This window comes from Lagopus muta, chromosome 3 (genome assembly GCF_023343835.1).
Source record: "Lagopus muta isolate bLagMut1 chromosome 3, bLagMut1 primary, whole genome shotgun sequence".
NCBI classification, from domain to species: Eukaryota; Metazoa; Chordata; class Aves; order Galliformes; family Phasianidae; genus Lagopus; species Lagopus muta.
In genome coordinates this window covers 71838208-71857584 of record NC_064435.1, presented here as the reverse complement: position 1 = coordinate 71857584, position 19377 = coordinate 71838208, and the positions used below count along the sequence as shown (strand labels likewise).

Sequence of the window (19377 nt, the reverse complement as noted above, 5' to 3'; positions counted from 1 at the left end):
TAACAACAGAACATGAATGTTAGCACTATCTAGGCATTAAAATATTAGTCACATTCTACCTTTAATGAAGATGCTCTTAAAAGTTTTTAATACCTGTAGCAGGCAGCATGAAATAAACTCCTTGTTTTTAAGAAAAACTAACAAAAACCCACTGGTGAAGAGAAGAATACCTACATGAAGGCCATATCTTCAGGTTAAAATATGACCTATGACAGAAAACACAGGGTATATATTTTCCTTTCCTTCTCTGTTGCAGCTATGAAAACATTATGGTAAACTGTTTATGAAAAATGCAATTAGTTGATTTCTGGTCTGCTGGCAACTAGATTTAACAAGACTCAGCTGATGCATTTCAGAAGATAGCCAAAATTTAATGACCTTCCTGTGTAACTGATGTGAGTTATATATTCTCAAGAGAAGTATTGCAAATCTGGATTCCAGCCTCCTTAACACATTCCATTCTCATATCACTTGTGTTGGGCTTTTCCTGACCCCCCCACTTCAGGAGGCAACTCTATGTCTGACTGGCCCTATCAGAATATTACCACATTTTAATAGTGAAAATTGACAATACAGTTCTATTATTCAAATACAGCATTACAAGAAACAAGCCTTCTATTTCAGGCACATTCATAGCTAAAAGCAGTCAGTTCATTAGATAATTATCCAGTGAAGCAGTCTGACCTACTGACTGTGAGGCACTCATACAAGTAGTGCTTTAGTTGATTTAAGACTTCAGCAGGTATCCAACAGAGACAGTCTAGAAAAAAACCTTACCTTTCCATATATACATATCCCTTCCCACAACTCATGGCTTTGCTTGAGATTATACTGAACTTCCTCCTCAAAACCTCCTGTTGTCAAGACAACATGAAGTCATCTGAAAAATCCTCAAGTGCACCAGTGTTACGTTGTTACAACATAGTAAATGTTGAGAAAGAGCTTCTAAGTTCACCTTCAACAGAATGTAAGAGTATTTACTGCTTGTGAAGAGAAAGAGAGAAGGTGGAACACTTCTGTTACTTCTAGTTCTGACATACAGCCATTGACAACTAAGGATTACTCCCCAGTTCTCCTACAACTCTACTGAAGTACCAACAATATTTATTGGCCGCATGCATCCAAACCAATGAGGGTGGTAAAGAGATAACACCTCTTTTTGCTTTTAGCAAAATTATTTTCCATTGCTCTACAGAAACTCAAGAGATCAAAACCCAACCAGGTGATGTATAGCATATGCAAGCATTACTAAGAAGCCTCTTCATTCTGTAGAAAAGTAGAGCTCACTCAAGATAGAGAAAAAGAAACTGCAGAGGGCTTCAGGGGCAGTTCAGACATGCTGAGTATGAAGGGGTCAAAGAGAATCAATTCCTCTATTACCTCACAGCTTCTGTAGAGTACACTTAAAGCAGATTAGGAATCGGTAATAACCCCAATAATTCTTTAAACTTGCTTTTGAACTCTAGTGGAAAACACTACCTACTGAAATTATCTGGCACACTGAGATGCCACTAAAATACTTAGAGGGCTTGAGCACCTCACCTGTGAAGAAAGGTTGAGGGAACTGGGCTTGCTTAGCCCAGAAGAAGAGAAGGCTCTGGGGAAACCTCATTGTGGCCTTCAGTACTTGAAGAGAGCATAAAAACAAGAGGAGAAATGGCTGTTTAAGAGGGTGGATAGTGATAGGACAAGGGGGAATGGTTTTAAACTGAGAGGGAGGTTTAGGTTAGATATTAGGAGGAAGATTTTCACACAGCAGGTGGTAATGCACTGGAACAGGCTGCCCAAGAAGGTTGTGGCTGCCCCCATCCCTGGAGGCATTCAAGGCCAGGCTGGATGTGGCTCTGGGCAACCACTAGATGAGGCTGGCAACCCTGCACATAGCAGGGAGGTTAAACTGGACGATCACCGTGGTCCTTTTCAACCCAGGCCATTCTATGATGATTCTACAAAGAACTTCAGCCATCTTTTCCAAAATGTTGTTCTAGGGAATGAGCCAGCAGACTTAGGGGTTCTTCAAGGGAGAAGTAGCACCACTTCCAGACCTTGGTAAATACAGGATTTCTTCAACTAATATTAAAGGGAGACTTAAAACCAGTAGAACTCATTCTCCTAAGAGATTCTATCTACACTCCACTTGCTAGTCATAAGCCAGCAATTGCAGGGTTAAAGCAAGAATGCTTAAGGATTTTTCTTCTCTTCAAGTGCACAGTTAATAACCTGGTCTTGGCTCCAAAATGTCTCCTAAATTTTCAGAATCCTTCACAATTTGTCTTACATTTCCTCCCACAGTCACTCAAAACCATGGATGGCAATCCTCAGCAACACACCAATTAATAGTATGATTCACAAGAAGACCAGTCTCTGCGTCCAACCTACCGCATTCCTTTCAGCCAAGTGCTGATATCTGATTTAGGAAGAAAACTGAGGAAAACATGGATATGATTAATCAGTGCTTGAAAGGTACAAACAGACAAACCACACAGCCACTAACTGCCAGCACTCCTGCTTTAAAGGCTCCTATGTCTGTCCAGACTTGTTCTGGTTTAGAAGCTAATCCTATGGAAGCTGAACTTCACTTTCCAGGAATGCTGCTGCTCATGTAGGGACTTAATTAAGAAACCCTACACTTCAGTGAAGGACGGGGTGATTGAGAGGGAAAAGCAAGAGATGTTATCCACAGAAAGGCATCCACAGAATTCTCTATAGAAAGTGAAGCCTGTCAAAATGAAAGTAGGAAACCCAAAAAGGAGCAATTCTGCGATGCTCACTTCTGTCCAACTTGCTCCTCCAACACTTCCTCCCAAGCTCAGAACACATAGAGAACAGTGTGCTTTAATTGCACCCCATTTGCTGACCCTGAACTAGAGAAACACATTCAATTTTAAGATGCTGGACAGTCATTTTAGTTCAGCAGCTGGAGACAGAAATACAGTTTGACATCCTATGGTGAGAAGCAAATGACATCACCGCCAAAGCCCTTAATTAAAACACAATGCTTCAAATCAATAAATTCCTGGACAACTGAGCAGAAACTAACCCTTCCGCTTACTCCCAGTTCCTGCCTTACTTCTTGATAAGCTGTGAGCCCATTCACAGTTGGATAACTTCTCAGTTATGAGAAAAACTCTTGCTTGCAGCCACTTGAAACCAAAGTGGGAAAGATTAGTAATTGTTTGAGAGAGAGGAAGTTTCACATTCACCTTTGTTCCAGCAGTTCCTGGCAAGAGACAAAATACTCACAACAAGCATTCATGTTCCCCCACAAAGACAACCAAATACTGTGACAAAAGGTACACTCACAAAGAAATAAATAGCAATAGTTTCCCAAAAGAAACAAAGACACAAGCAAAATATTCTACCCATGCATAAGGAATGCCAATGAAAACTTCCTAACAGACTGTAGACTCTATACATAAAAATGCAAAGAAAAACGGTTTGGAAAAAAAATCTTAAGGGTGACACTTTTCATGTCTGAACATTTTAATTCAGACACTGGGTATAATTCTGAACCCAGAAACTTTCACAGACTTGATCGCGGCATAGGATGTGCAACCTTCCACCTTACTGGAAAGTAACCTCCTCTCCTATGTAAGAGAAAAGTTCCTGAGAGGTGAATTAAACCTAAAGATAGCTCTCTGGAATTTACACTTTGGTTTTAATATCAGTGTCACGTAGAATACCATACCAAAGCCAGAAGATGCTCCTCTGTGTATTGAACAACTTGAGATGAAATTCTTCTACATCTGAATACTAACCTACATCTATCAACACAATTTGAAAGGGAGCTTTAAGGTTGTTCTTTTCATTTTTATTCAATTCTAGAATATGTAGTAAGAAGTAAATCTCTAGTAAAAATCACTTTTATTTCTACCAGGAACTGATGAAGTCATGGCTACATCAACTTAATAACTACAGAAATTATTTCCTACCATAACTAATCCTAAAGTAACTTATTAATTAAGGCAACAATCTCCATTTTCTAGAATAGCAAAAAATGTGTTCCTGGCATAGCTCTCCCTTCCGGAACAGGCAAAACTTAGTAGGAAGTTTTTCCTAAAAACAAAGACCATTCATGCTGTCCAGACACAACAAAAACCAACAGAGTCATATTTGACCAGTAGAAGTCTTGGGAAGATCACAGAAACACAGAATTGTAGGGGCTGGAAGGCACCTCCAGAGATCATCAAATCCAATCCCCTGCAAAGCAGGCCCCCTACAGCAGGTTGCACAGGTAGGTGTCTGGGTAGGTCTTGAGTATCTCCAGGGAAGAAGAATCCACAACCTCCCTGGGCAGGAGAGCACTGTCAATATGAAGAGTGAGTTTCTTTCAGCAGTGGAAAGGACGACTTCTACCTTACCACTGTAAGGTTTTAATAAGAAAATAAAATAAAATAAAAACCTGATAATCTCTAAACCAGCTGCAGACAAAGGTTTACAAAACACTTTTAGAAATAATCAGCTACTTAAAGACAGCCTAAGCACTTGCCAGAACTTGCTGTAGTTGAACTCTGCTGACAAAAATCCAGTAGTACCTTCTGTACATGCAAGCAGCCAGCAGAACAGAATGTAGCTGGGGAACACTTAAACTGGATCGGAAGTAAATCCATGAGGCCTGATCAGATGCATCTCAGCACTGATGAAACTGGCTAGGGACATGGCAAGGTGAGTCAGTTATCTTGGAAAGGTCATGGCAATTGGGAGTGGTTCTTCAGGACTGGATGGAAGCAAAAAATCACCTCTGTCTTCAGAGTGGAAAAATGCACTGTCGGCAGGATGAGAGGGGTGATCCTACTCTTCTGCTTAGCATCAATAAAACCACACCTGGAGTACTGGGTCCAGGTTAGGATTTCAGTACAGAAGAGATACAGGCATACTAGGGAAAGTCCAGCAAGGAGCCAAAAAGATGAAGAGATTGGCACATCCAGCATATGAGGAGAAGCAGAGAGCACTTGGACCTCTTAGCAGGACAGATTGGAGGAGACTTTCCCAAGTAACAAAGACTGAATCAAAGTCTTCTCAGTGACAGCCAGCAAACAGACAAAAAGAAATGCGCACAAACCAAACTATAAGCCTTCCATCTTAATATAAGAAAACACTTCTTCCCCCACCTCTCTCTTCTATAAAGGTGACTGAGCAATAGAACACGCACCCACAGATGCTGTAACAGCTCTGTCTTTGGATATGCTTAAAATCTGGCTGGATATGGTACTAAACAGCCTGCTCTAGCTGGCTCTGCTTTGAGCTAGAGTTGGACATCTTCGGAGATGTTATCGGTGTACTTCAGACTCTAAAACACATCAAGATACAGCCAGGAGTTGATTGGAAAATGTCAGTGTAATGTTACTGCCTGTGCTGATCTCCACTGGCAGTCCAACGTTCCAGAATAAGAAAATAACTCCTCAACAAAATGCTCTGCAGCAAGAGCACCTATGTTCTCAAGCCCTGCTAAAAAACAGATGAGGGCCCTCAAGCTTGTTGGCTACAAAAGAGTACAATCAAACATGAACTCAAGGAGGGAGGTCAACTACTAGATCTTCTTGACACACAAAAGCATATTGTTAGTTTCAACTTAATGCTAGCATTGCTAACTGGAATTGAAATCCCACTGCTCTGAGGCTTTTATTTATACCTCTCAATAAATCCAAAGGTTCCAAAAATTCTAAAAGCATGAGTCGTAGTAGTATAACATCAACAACTTTCACCACATATTTCAGCAATAGCTTATTGTTTCCATCATCTCAGTCAAATAAAAAGTTACGCTGATGCCACAAGAAATTTTCTTATAAACTGTCAGAGAGAAGGCAAATGGAAAATGGAGAATAGAAATGTATTTGACTAGGTACTGTAGAAGGGTGGTACTGTGCAGTACTCCAATTGGTGTTGGCAGCCACTGTCTTAGAGCAAGTACTACCATCATCGTGCACTGAGAAACCAACAACATATTTCATACGAGCTCGTGAGCACTGTAAGTAACTCTCAAGCAGACACACTGTTCATAAACTCCCACAGCAGCTTTGCTGCTTCGGAAGGATGGGATTTAATTGAAATACATAGTCTAATTAATGCGTTTGGGTTTTTTTTTTGTTTTGTTTTCAAAACATGATTTAAGGAAAAAAAAACAAAAAACAAAAAACACCCTCTATCTCATCCAGTCACACACACCTAAAGGATTGGGTGCTCTCTGGTAACACAGGAGTACCAGAGCTTTAAATGGATGGTCTGATTCTTCATAGTACAAGCAGTCATACAAGATTACCGTGTGCCGCAATAGACTAGACCTTATCCAAATTCTCCTTTCACTGCCATACCAGTCTGACTCTTGATCAAAAGGAGTTCTCTTCCTGATGAACTATCATCGATATTATTTCAACATTTCCAGCTTCTCCCACCATTTTTATTGTTTCTTAGAACAAGACATCTGAGCTTTTAACTGCTGTTTTCATAGCATTACCTGCAAATTTCATTAGTGTGCTTAGAGAAACAAAGGAAATTAAGAAAAATAAGTTTTAAAATAGATTCAAGAAAGATTATTAAAAATCCTTCTTCCAATTTAGTAGAGTGTTTCAGAATACTTCAGTATATTACTATTTCTCCTGCTGTTATACACATTTGTACACAAATCTCTGAGAAAGAGTCATGTGATTTAAGATGTTGATATGACAAATTTATGTATTGGAGACAGGAATTTCCTGATTCAAGACACAAGCAAGAAAGAGAGCTTCCTGCTTCTCCCTTTACTCCACAAAGGTTCTTCAGAAGGATTTACTACCCCATCATGCCCCTAATGCTATACAGTACAGAGCTCCAGGTTAAGTACTTCACTAACATGAACACTACTAGAGCAGGGATACAATAGCAAGGAGTCTAACCACATGACTCCTGAGTTCAAGGGTCACTATCCCACTGGTTTCCAAACGCTACAGTAAGCATGTTTGCATATCAACTCTCCACATAGATGAGTTAAAACAAGCCCTTGACACTGAGCAAAGATCCACTAAAATCAGAGCAAAAGCTCTGATTAAAAGAGAGCCAGACATATAAAAGCTGGGGTTGCATTTTCAGCAAAGTCCTGTTGAGCACAGGAAGGAAAAAGTGCTGTGCTGATTGCTGCAATAATTACCCAGTTCAAATAGAAACCAATGTGTTAAGCCCCAAGTTGTATGGAAACGCACTTTTAGAACAGACATCAGTTTGGTGGAGCAGAAGAAATGCATATGGAAAAAGAAAAAATAACCAGCAAGTTCCCTCCCATCCCACCATTTACTTATTTAAGGCAGAAGTTACAAAGTACGCAGCATGATGAGATGTACTTCACTAAGAAAAGGCTGTTGTTGAGTTTGGCTGCCAGCATCAAGCTGAAGCCTTTGTCTTCGATACCCAGCCAAACCCAACTGACTCAAACCTTCCTTCGAGGCAGCATTTGAAACAGTGCATATTCCAGACCTTTCTACAATTCAGTCTCTGTAACTGCAAGCCTACCTGTGTCTTTTAACATAAGCATCATATTAGGGATGGCTTTCTGAGATTTCTTGTGGAGGAGCTCAAGAACAGAGGATTTACTATCAACTTGATGACATATGCTGTAGACCACTAAGGAAGTTGCCATTCACTGCACCCTTACATGACTGCTATTGTGGTGTCTGCCTTTGTAGATGGCTACTTACAGAGAATTCGGCAGAGCCCACAGCCATTCTTCAAGGAGTTAATAATGTCTGTGTATTGACCAAGGGAAGGGTTTTATCTCAATAAACTCCTAAAGCAAAGCTGTTGACGCTGCTGATGTGAGGGACATAACCAGACCAAACTAAACTTTTCCCTGAGGTCAGCTACAGAAATACTCAACGTAATACAGCAAGATTCAACCTAAATGAGGAACAACAAACAGCGCATCCATTCAGTCACACGCTGTACTTCTGTATTTCCACAAAAGGTTGTTTCATCTCTGTATTAAGAAAGCTGAACTTCTAGTGACAATCCACCACTCATTTTTGTATTCTGAAGGGCTTTTACTCCTGAATTAAAGTTGCCTTAATTTATTAAAGAATACCAATATGGCTGACTACAAAACAAACAGCAGAACTAAACCACTTGTGTACTTCAGCCTTCAGATGTCACCCGCTGCCTTCTGCCAGTCACTTTCCTAACACAAACAAGACCCACAAAGAAGCAAACCAACTCCTAGTTAGGAATTGTTAGCAGAAGTAAGGAATACAGAAGTAGCCAAAGGATGGAAAATGCCAGAAAGCTAAGCACTCTGAGGAGATTTTTGGAGCAGCAACTTCGACTTGAAAGCACACAGGCAATTCTGAGTGTATATGGATGCGCTTCACAAGTAGGAAATGGGAAGCAGCAGCCCAGTAAAGCGCAGCACCCAGACTCAGACCCTGACCCTTCCCTCTCTCCACCCCCCAACCCCCAGACCGTGTGAGCTGAACAATGAAAAGTAATACAAGCACACAGTTTAGAGAAAAATTACTATTTGGAGACAAACTGCATAAACACACAAACACAATCCTTTTGCATTGCTCAGTTGTAGGTTGCACAAGAAAAGCCTACCCTTTGCCAGCATTTACAATGGTCACTTATGGTTAGCAACTGTCAGAGCCCAAGTTCTGGATACTTACACAAAAATTATCACAAACTCAACTCAGACATGAAAACAAAGCAGGAATAAACTGCACAGCCTGGGAGACACTTTGCACCTAACCTGATGAAGTCCTTCATTCTACAAGCTTCACAGGGGGGATAAACAAACACTGGCCTCAAAAACTTCCCTGGCTACTGATGATACAGTGTACAGAGAGGACACTTCAGCAGAGGAGTCACGATTTCATCATTAAATAACTCTATAAAACACTTCTACCATTTCTTCCATTCCCTTACCTTCATTAAAATATTCAGTGAGGCACTTCAGGTTCCAAAAAAACAATATAAACTAATGATAAAAGTAGATAAACTGCTGTGAGTTAACTCTTATTTAATAAAAACCTTAGTCATCACTAATAAAGTTTCTCTAGTGCAAGACCACCATGCCATACTGCTGTTCGTAGAATCACAGAATGGCCAGGGTTGGAAGAGACCTCAAAGACCATGAATCTCCAACCCCCCTGCCACATGCAGGGCCACCAACCTCCCCCTTTAATACTAGACCAGGCCCAGGGCCCCAATCCAACCTGGCTTTGAACACCTCCAGGGACAGGGCATCCACAAGCTCTCTGGGCAGCCCATTCCAGCACCTCACCACTCTCTTGGTAAAGGACTGTTCAGACCTGACATAAGCATCACTTGTAAAGTCAAATTTCAAACATGTTATGGGGAAGTAAATCCTAATAGGCCTACAGATTCTTAGCAGTGGAATTTTTGGAGAAAAAGATTTCTTCACACAGTGTCTCGTGAGTCTGAACCTTCACCAGCACCACATAAATAGAGATCTGGTTTGCAAGCAAAAGCAGCACAGTTCACAAGCAGTGTTCAGTAGCAGCTCCAACAAAGAGAATACAAGTATGAAATACTGGGTCTGCAAAGTAGGCTGGGAACATTATCCCCCTCCTGAAGGAAAGGATTTAAGAGAACAACCTACTCTGTTGTGAACACAGATGGTCCTCTTTAACCATGGTGCTTTACGCTGGCTAACAATGCAGTTCCAGGAAAGTTGCAGCTGCACACACCAGCCCATGCTACACAAGCACCAGAAGCCACCTCCACTGACTGTGCTGCTTGTGCTTTGTGGCTGCCACCTCAGTGATGTGTTGAGGCTTCCACTCCCACATTCACATCAGTACAACACATGGAGCTGCATGGGAATTACCCCCTGAGTGGTTTGAGAACAGCATGCTCGCCAAAAAAAGTTTGGAGAAGGATTTTCAAAACCAGAACTGGGTTAAAGTTATTCCCAAAGAGTTTCCACTTAAGCCTTCTGAAGTTACACGTGCAGATCCAAGAAGAAAAAACAAGTCAGCTTGTCAGCAAAGCTGCTGACTCAGGACATCCATCTCCTTGCCCTAGCTGCTGTTCCATCTCTCCCTCCCTCACCACTGGCTGCACACAGCAGGGCTAGGTGTCTGATCAGCCCAGCAACACATACAGGGGGATATGCTTCCCTCCAGCCTCCTCATCTCCAGGCCAGGAATCGTGCCTTATTTATTCAGCTGTAGCTCTCCCCAGAAATGTATTTTAAACAGAGATCCTTGAACAAAAAAAAAAAAACAACCCTGACTTTCAATGCTTCAGCAACAACCGGCTGCTCCTTCCATTCTCAGACATAAACTAGGAACGCCTCCCCTCACAAATCAAGAAAAGAATTAAATCAGTGACAGAAAGGTGAAGGATTTACCCCTAGGGCAAGAAAGCAAAGGACAACAATAAGCACTCTTGAGAAAGCAACTAACCCCACGTTTCCACTACATCAGTGCAAGCCTCAGAAGAACTGCTTCATGCTCAAATGGATTTCTTGCTCCAGTAACCTGGAAGCTTCTGTCATGCTGCTCAGACCTGACCTCTGGAACAGGTTCAGATAGACCAGCTCTGAGCTTTAACACATCACTCAGGATCTACCACACACTAAGGTAAGCCTGAAATCTCAAGCTCTGCATTTTTCTAGAGAAACAAGCTCTCGTAAGCCAATCCCCATAAAGAAGCATTTTGAAAGACCAAGTGATGACTAGCAAAAGAAAATGCATTCAGTGATTTACTTCTAAAGCTAGGTAAACTCCCATAAACAAGATTTGGTACGCTAAATCTCTCTTTGAAAAAGAGAATTGAGGTCATACCTTGTCCACTTTTCTGAGAAGCACTTCTACTGACATTTAAGATGGGTTCACACTAGCGCTATCCTGTTTCAGAATGAAGTTTGGGGAAAAGAGATACACTGCGAGGAATTATTCACTCGGACTCTGAAACAAGTTGTAATATCAAAGGTGAAAAGATGAGTACTTTAAGCAGACAATTCCCTGATTTTCTACAGATTTACAAGATGTAAGAAAACTCTGCATAAAGCAAGTGTAGTTTTAAAAATCACATCAATTTTCTTCCTGAGATCCCAGTTCAGACATCAGCAAGCAGTGAACTAGATGACAGCACCAGAGAAGTTTAGCTAAACTGAGATGCCTCCCTGCATCCCTAGAACTGCACATGCTGCAGTACGATGTTAGCCTAAAAGCACACAATACTGAAAGTTACACACCCAATTACAAGTTCCTCTCCATTGACTTCAACCTAGAGACACAGGTTGCTCTCAGGGCACAGCATAACGGGATACGGTTTCCTCAGAGAGGTATGGTGCCTCCACTCTACTGAAAGCATGACTGCATGGTATTAAAAGCACCTTTCTACAGCAGTTACGTAGTCTGGTTGCCAATGGCATTGGAAGCCCCAGATGGAAACAGAGTACCTAATCACAAAGGCTTCCTTTTGTCAAATCTAGATCTATTCTCCTCTCCATCACCCAGAGATAAAGCAGAGATCAGGAGCCTCACTGCATTTCACAGCACATGATGCTGTGCAAAGATCCCAGGAAAGCCAGTCCTAGAGCACACCGGCAATGCACGGCACAAGTGACCTGAACTGAAAGACCAAACTATTGGCTGCAGTTTTGTTCTTTGTTGCTGTCGTTCCATCGCTCTGTTATTTCCAACCAAGGTAATGGTCAGTGCCACAAGCAGCTGCCATCCCAAAAGCTGATCCCACTGCCCCCCGTGGTCCCCGCGGGCAGCCATCACAGCTGCCTCCTTCTCACAACGAGCCAGCTCCCGCTCCCAAAACATTCCTGCGGGCCAACAGACGCAGCCCTACTCCCAGCATCACGCCCAAACCCCTCGACAATGGCATGTGCAGGCGATCAGGAGCGATAAAACGCCAACCCTTCCCATCCCGGGGACAAGGCAGGATTTCCCCGTTGGGAGGCACCAGAAGAGGCTCCGATCCCAACTCCCAGGGACCGACAACCCGACGCGCTCAACTTCTGCAGAGCGAAATGGCAGGAGCGGGACCTATGGATAACAGCTGGAGAACATTAACTCTCCCCCACCCGCTTCCCGGAGCGGATTTTTCTTCTCTCCTTTTTTTCTGTTCAGACAGGAAGCAGTCATACAGCATAGCACACGATATAGGAACCCTGAGTCGGGAAGCCTCACAAAGCCTCACGAGCGCAACTCAATTGCAACAACTCCCGCACTATCGCGACTTGCGCCGCGGGATGGGGGCACGGGCAGGCGATAGGCGACGCGGAGGGGTGTCCGCCCCCGAGCTACGGCTGTCCCCAAGCCGAGATCCCCCCTCTCTTTGCTTACCTTCGCTGCCGTACTGCTTGCCGTTGCTGGCACCCATCCTGCCGCCTTCATGCTCACCGCCGCTCCCCGCCGCCCACCATCTCGAGGCGAAGGCGCCTTCCCTGCCCCAGTTGTAATCCACGGGACCCGCCGCACAGCGCGCGGGCTCGGCTTTGGCTTGGCTTTCCTTCTTCTTCTTCCCTCCTTCGTTCCCTCCCTCCTCGCAGCTCGGGCAGCCCCCTCCAGCCACTTGTTGCCGGGCAGGGAAACCGGGCACAGCCGCCGATCGCCGACTTTTGTTAGCGGCAGGCGCCTCCTCCCGGCGCCCCACACCGCCGGGCCTTGGGGGGGGGAAGGGGGGAGGGAAAAGCCCAGCCCCGGCCCCGGCCTTTAAAGACGCAGCGCCCGGCTTGAGGGCGACCAGCGCCGGGACAGGCGTGTGGTGCCCCAGTTCAGGGGGCGGGAGGTATCTGGGCGCCTCAGATATTCGGTTTCACTTTCTGGTGGGTCCTCAGTAGACCCTGAAGCTCGCAGAGGCTCCATTGTAGAATCACAGAACGGTTTGGATTGGAAGGGACCTCAAACCCAACCAGCCCCAGCCCCGTGCAATGGGCAGGGCTGCCACCCACCGGGTCAGGCTGCCCAGGGCCCCATCCAGCCTGGCCTTGAGCGCCTCCAAGGATGGGGTACCACATGGCAGCTGTGCCAGCACTTCACCGCCCTGATATCTAACCTGAATTTCCACCTAACATCCACCTAATCTCCCCTCTTTTAGTTTAAAACCATTCCCCCCCCCCATTGTCCTACTGCTGTCAGACCATGTGAAAAGTTGGTCTCCATCTCGTCATGGCGCCTTCCATGGCCACTTCATTGTTTGTATGTCCTTACTTAAAAAACACAAATTGCTTCAATTCTGATTTGATTTAACCAGAGGTTGAACAGTTTTTTCTGAAGCACACAATCTTACATATAAAAAAGCCCATTTTCCCAAATTTATCCCAATACACACTAGACAATTATTGCATATACAGATAATTTTGAACAAATGATGTCTTTGTCAACATTTGCAATGGCAACATGAGCCATATGAGAGAGCCTAGAATATGAAAACTGACAGCACCACAGAAAAGATTCTAAAATGTGAAGATTTGTGAGTATTTAACTTGAAAAAATTATGCATTTTCATCAAGAGGTGAGCTAATTACCTCAAGTTGAAATAAGTACCAGTGCTAATGACTGACAAGTCATCAGGCAACTTTAATTACACTCTAATCCTATGAGATAGCAGATTGTTACAGGTTCTCCCTATGAAAGGTCCTGATTCAAGATGCCTACAGCCCCTGCTCAGTTCTCTCAAATCAGAGGAATAGGAAAATCATGATTTCAGGGGCTTGGTTCATTAAACTGCCAGCTGAGGTTCTTCTGAAGGACAATGTGACTTAGCCTAAACATATAATTTTCTGTAATCAGCAGTTAATTACTAACCACTAATATTAAATGGATTTGCTCAGAATGGCCATGGATGGCCATGTTGTCTTTCCCTGAGAGGAACATCAGGGCAGTGCTAGTCTCCAGCTGTGCTGCAATGCAACCAGCCTGTGTCCCTGCTCCATATGCAGTCCAGCTGTGCTGAATCTTACCCTGAAATGCAGCGACAGGAGTATTGCAGTAGCCACTGCAAACCGCTCCCTTGGCAACCTCTAGCCTCCTTAGTTTTGTCCTGTGCTGCACATCTCATGGCACTCGACTACCTGAAGGTGTTCTTCTCAGAGTTGGAGGGCCAGAGAGGCCAGCAGTCCCTCTTCTAACTTACGCATTGACTACAATAGCCTTTCTTGTGTATGAGAAATGTCATAGACTGATTAGAGACAGAAACTCACACGGACCCAAATTCATATCTGTAGTTTAGGTATTCAGACAGAACAGAGCTGCTGTGAACAAACACTCAAAATCTGATGTGACATAGTTGAAATGAAACCCTTTCTCAAGAAGCATTTTTAAGAACAGCACAAAATGATATTTTGTGAGACATGAAGTTCAGCTGTCAAAGGAGCCCTGTAAAGAATAAAGGCATTTGACAAACAAATTACCACTCCATAGAGCTTATGGCACAAAGCCCAGGAATATTGACACGAGCAAAACCAAAAGGAAAGAAAGAAGGAAAGACATAAGGGAGAAGGGAAGGAAGGAAGGAAGGAAGGAAGGAAGGAAGGAAGGAAGGAAGGAAGGAAGGAAGGAAGGAAGGAAGGAAGGAAGGGAAGAGAAAGAAAAAAGGAAAGAGGGAAGGGAAGGGAAGGGAAGGGAAGGGAAGGGAAGGGAAGGGAAGGGAAGAGGAAAAGAGAGGAGAGAAGGAAGAAAGGAAGGAGGGAGGGAGGGAGGGAAGAAGGGAAGAAGGAAAAAATAGACAGGAAAGAACATCTTGGATGATTTTGAAAATCTTGGTTTAGGAGCAGCTTTCAGATAAAAAAAAAATGAGTATTCCTACTGAGTTAAACTCCTTCGAGAGGAAAATGAAATGGAGAACACATGGAGAAGCAGTACAATACAGAACTCATTTTGGTACAAAGACATAAAACTGCATTTGTCACAGATGATACTGCTGAGCATGAGTGATCCTTTTATGTAAGGCATCTAGGACAGTCAGTCTTGGAGTTTTATAAGCTCCAAAAGTGTCAACTTGAACAGAGAAGGTGGAAAAAGCTGGTGCAAAGAGGATGTGCAAGTCTCAGCTTGGGCCACTCATCACGTGTCAAGCACTTGGTTTATTGTAGAATTCACTGAGGGATTCACTGTGGGAAAGTGGGAGGCCAGTTATGCATAGGCGTATGGTTTGGGGCTCAACACCACTTTCATGCCTAAGAAGGTATTTTCAGAGAAGAGCATTCCATTATTTCTATTCTTGGTGAAGTAATGTAGTAGTCCTTTTCTTGGGTGGTTGTGGGCTTTTTGTGTATGCGTTGTGTCATTTTTTTTTCATTTTTATTTAATCGTCATCTTCTAGTTGATGGGTACCTTATTTGTAAGCAGCTTATATGGAGACCATTCAGCTTGAACTACAAACATATTTGTACACAAACACTGATCAGTGTCTCTTGGCTGTGACTAGGTTAGCTCCTAGAGCTACATGATATAATTCCTTAATTAAACTCATTTCATAACAAACCTTTAAGGTACCTTAGCCTTCAAAATGGTGCAAAGGATCTGAAAGCATGTCAGTTCTGCCACATTTTCAACATCAAGAGGATATAAAGTATTTTCTGTTAGGACTAAAGTAACATCATAGTTTGTCTCTAAAGATGAGCAGTATATGCCCACCTGAGATGGGAGGAGATAGAGAACTATCAACAAATGTTCTTAGAAGAGTGAGAAGGATTTATCATATGACATGTGCCTTCCTATATTGCCGTTCTCCTTCTTCATGTAAAGACAGCAGTGCATTCTTCTTAGACTTGTTTCCAATCCCAGTGCAAGAACTTAAACACTATTAGAGCTGAGGAAGGACAAGAAAACTGTAGGCTGAAATGTTTATGTTTGGATGTGCTGCTAAAGTCCTTCTTGGGAGCATTTTTATTACATCTCTGTTCAGTGTGGGCCTCCCTTTGTGCTGCATTACATGTCTCACAATGCACCATGTTTCTCTTCCATGAATAAAACCACAGCAATTTTGGAAGCAGTAGCCAAACAAAGGGCTACGAATAAAGGAAAAATAATGAAATTTGAAAGCAACTGTACTATTTCCATAAGGCATCATCACAGCAATTCCAAGACTAACTATTTTGCTCTGGGATTTTTGCCACAGTTGTGGGTTGTTGGATTTTTTTTTCTTTCCTCCTTCAGTTTAAGTCTAAGTTTTCCTTTCTGAAATTAAAAAAAAATAAAATACTTCCAGCTACTCCCAACTGTCTTTATACTGAATTTCAGTTGAAAAGGCATTTGTATCCCAAACCATCAAATCCTAGCAACAAAACTAAGACTATTTTCCTATTTGGCATACGAAACTCTGATTTCTCACACCTGAGAAACCTTAAGCATTTATTTTCAGACTTTACATTTAAATAAGACAATTTTTTTTTTTTTAAGAAAAGAAGCCAAATAATATTTTTCTAATTAATTCTGCTTTTACATCAGCATGTTCATATGGCTACATATATTTTTTTGAACACTCCATAATAACATGTGTTGACTGCTTTTGGGCACTCTAAAGTGAAAAAGAATCCAAAAGAAATTTGACTAACAAGTTACTGGCAACTTAAAGCAATTATCAAAAGCATATTGTTTTATTGACTGCAAAATGATCCATGAATATTACCTACCTCCCACAGGAAAGATATGTCTAGCTTATCGTTATCATTACAGATAAGAGTTGAAGCCCCATTGCCATATGACCTGAGAGTACATCATTCTTCTCATAAGCAGCCTTACCATAATGATGCATCAATTGAGCTACATGGCTAAGAGTCTGCAGGACCTAAGGATAGCTCAGGTTATATTTGGAGAAGTAGAACTTCTGGTAGACTCTGTTCTGCTGCTGAGAACTCTCATGCTGTATCTTCCCATGGGGTCAGGCTGCTCCAGCTAAGGAAAGGCTCTAACTCCACAGTGACTGTGATAGATATGGTTAAAATGCTCTAAATCCAGGTGGTGCTCATGTTCTAGGACACTTTGGACTTGAACAAATTTGTCTTAGGATTGGTGCCGACAGAATTGCAGAACAGATGAAGCACAAGCAGTTCTATCAAACAACAACCCAATTTTATTTGAAGCTCCTTTCAGAAATTCAGTTAATTTAAATCTCAACAAGATTTCAACCAAGCCGAGATCTTAAGACATTTTTGCTGATTTTTCAGTTTTATAGGAGAAAATTCTCACTTGGATCAACTTTTTTCCTTCTTCTAACAACAAAAGCAATAAATAAACCTCAGACTGTGTTGGAACATGTTCTACATTACACATAAAATCTGTTGAAAAGAATAGTGAGCTTGCAAAGTCAAGCTCTTAAGTCTGAAGTGTTCAACAAGACAAGAATGAAGACTGTGTGCAACTCCAGAACCACCATCCCAAATTCCCCTGCCTTGTCCACAGTACACCTTCCACAGCAAACAAGGCCAGGGCCCACAGCCAGCACTGCAAAACCACTTCATTTCCCAGAAGCAGTTTGCGATTATGTAAATTATGGCATTATAATGCATAAGCACAATGCAGACAAAGTAGGGATATACCAGCAAAATTAATTCTGGCATTTCATAGCTTATGTCTGACCTTGCAATTTTAATGGGTGTTTTTTTTTGTTTGGTCTAAAACACAGAGTTGGCTGGTGTGGGCTCCAAGAACGGAGCAAAGAATGAACTCGTGGAGATACATTGCCTCATCTCAATGACATCTCCAGCAAACATTTCTAGGGCTGGAAACTTCTGTTCTGCTAAACTGACTGCTGTTAGTTGGACTAAATGAAAAAGTGATGGCAACAGAAGATTTTCCGACTGCCACGGAGATGTCTACACTGTCTTCGTTCTTAGGAACCCTGCTGCAGCACACCATTCAGCACACCATTTGGCCAGGTTTCCCCTCTGTAAAAACAGTCTTTGTGTCCAAGCTTTGCATAGTGGATACTGAACTCTCCCTGAAGAGGAGTTGAATAGACCAACTGTTTCTAACTATCTCTATAAGCACTGTTCCTTCTGCTCTGATGTTGGTCCACCTCTGGTAAAAACAGTGCCTGCCACACCACGTGCACACCAATGCCTCATTTCACAGCCTGCTCTTCACATCTGGCACATCCTGGGCTCAGTTTATCCCAGAGACTCAACAAAATTTTCTTCAGCCCTGCTAGTCATCTGCTCCTGCTTTCTTCCTCTGGTGCCTTCCCTTCCAAGGTGGCAACCAGCAACCTTTTGCACTTCCACAGATTTTTTTTCCTCAGCATTAATTCCTGCTAATTTCTCCGTACATTCAGACTTTATCAGTGCTCCCTGAAGCAACTTTTCTCTCCACTGCTCCAGTTCCATTATTCTGCCTCAGAGTGATGTTAATGCAAAACATCCTAACAGAATTCACAGGCAGTGGCTCTTGAATAGTTCAGCCCTAAAGGGCTCCCACCCAGTTCTTTATTCCTTACATAAAGAGAGGCAGCACAAGTTAGCGACACAAAAGAGTGTTTCACCAAGTTTCTTCCAGAAAGTTTTATTCTATTTCAGAGCTTTGTGAACTATTGTATCTGAGCTGTGCAACCTGCAGTCCAAATGCTTCTTTTTTTCCTTAGCAATGCATTTCTGCACACAAAGCCTAGACTTCCTTCATACTCAGATATGATGTCCCTGGTTTTCAATAAAAAATTCACTGATAGCTCTGCCTGGGGCTTAACAGGTGAAAAAACATCTTTCATATGTGGCTTAAGTTCCAATCGGCCTTAAAGCCCATCTAGTTCCAGCCCCATGCCATGGGCAGAGCTGCCACCCACTGGATCAGGCTGCCCAGGGCCCCATCCAACCTGGCCTTGAGCACCTCAAGGGATGGGGCACCCACAACTTCTCTGGGTGACCTGTGCCAGGACTTAACTACCCTCCAAGTGAAGAATTTCCTAATATCTAAGCTAAATTCCCCCTATTTTAGTTTAAAACAATTCTCCCTTTGTCCTATCAGTATCAAACTGTGTAAAGAGTTTGTCTCACTCCTCATTTAAATCCTGGACAACCACAGTGAGGACACCTCAGAGCTTTCTCCAGGTTCAACAAGCCCAGCTCCCTCAGTCTGTCTTCACAGGAGAGGTGCTTCAGACCTCTGACTATTTTCGTGGCTCTCTTCTGGACCCACTCCAACAGCTCCCTGTCTTTCTTGTGCTGTGGGCCCCAGGCCTGGAAGCAGTGCTGCAGTTTGGTCCCCATGAGAGCAGAGCAGAGGGGTACAATCCTCTCCCTCTCCCTGCTGGCCACCCCTCTTCTGATGCAACCCAGGATACTGTTGGTCTTCTGGGCTGCAACTGCACACTGCTGGCTCACGTAACTTGTGTCACTCTTGGCTCTTTGATGCTTTTAGGTCTTCCCTTAGCTCTGGCAGATATCTCAGTTGCTGGGCTGTCAAGACAGCCTGTGCCCACTGAAAGCAAGCTATA

General features: G+C 43.0%; 1 protein-coding gene across 2 annotated transcripts in view; it reads right to left on the bottom strand.

The window, feature by feature from the left end:
* Positions 1-12610, bottom strand: part of FBXL7 (F-box and leucine rich repeat protein 7) — a 165004-nt gene extending 152394 nt beyond the window's left edge. Inside the window, exon 1 of one of the 2 annotated variants that reach the window (XM_048940163.1) lies at positions 12291-12610. In XM_048940163.1, the coding sequence (XP_048796120.1) occupies positions 12291-12327 (37 nt within the window). In that variant the 5' untranslated portion in view covers positions 12328-12610. The remainder of the gene's footprint in view (positions 1-12290) is intronic. The other variant, XM_048940164.1, reaches the window with a different exon arrangement.
* Between the last annotated feature and the right edge of the window lie 6767 nt (positions 12611-19377).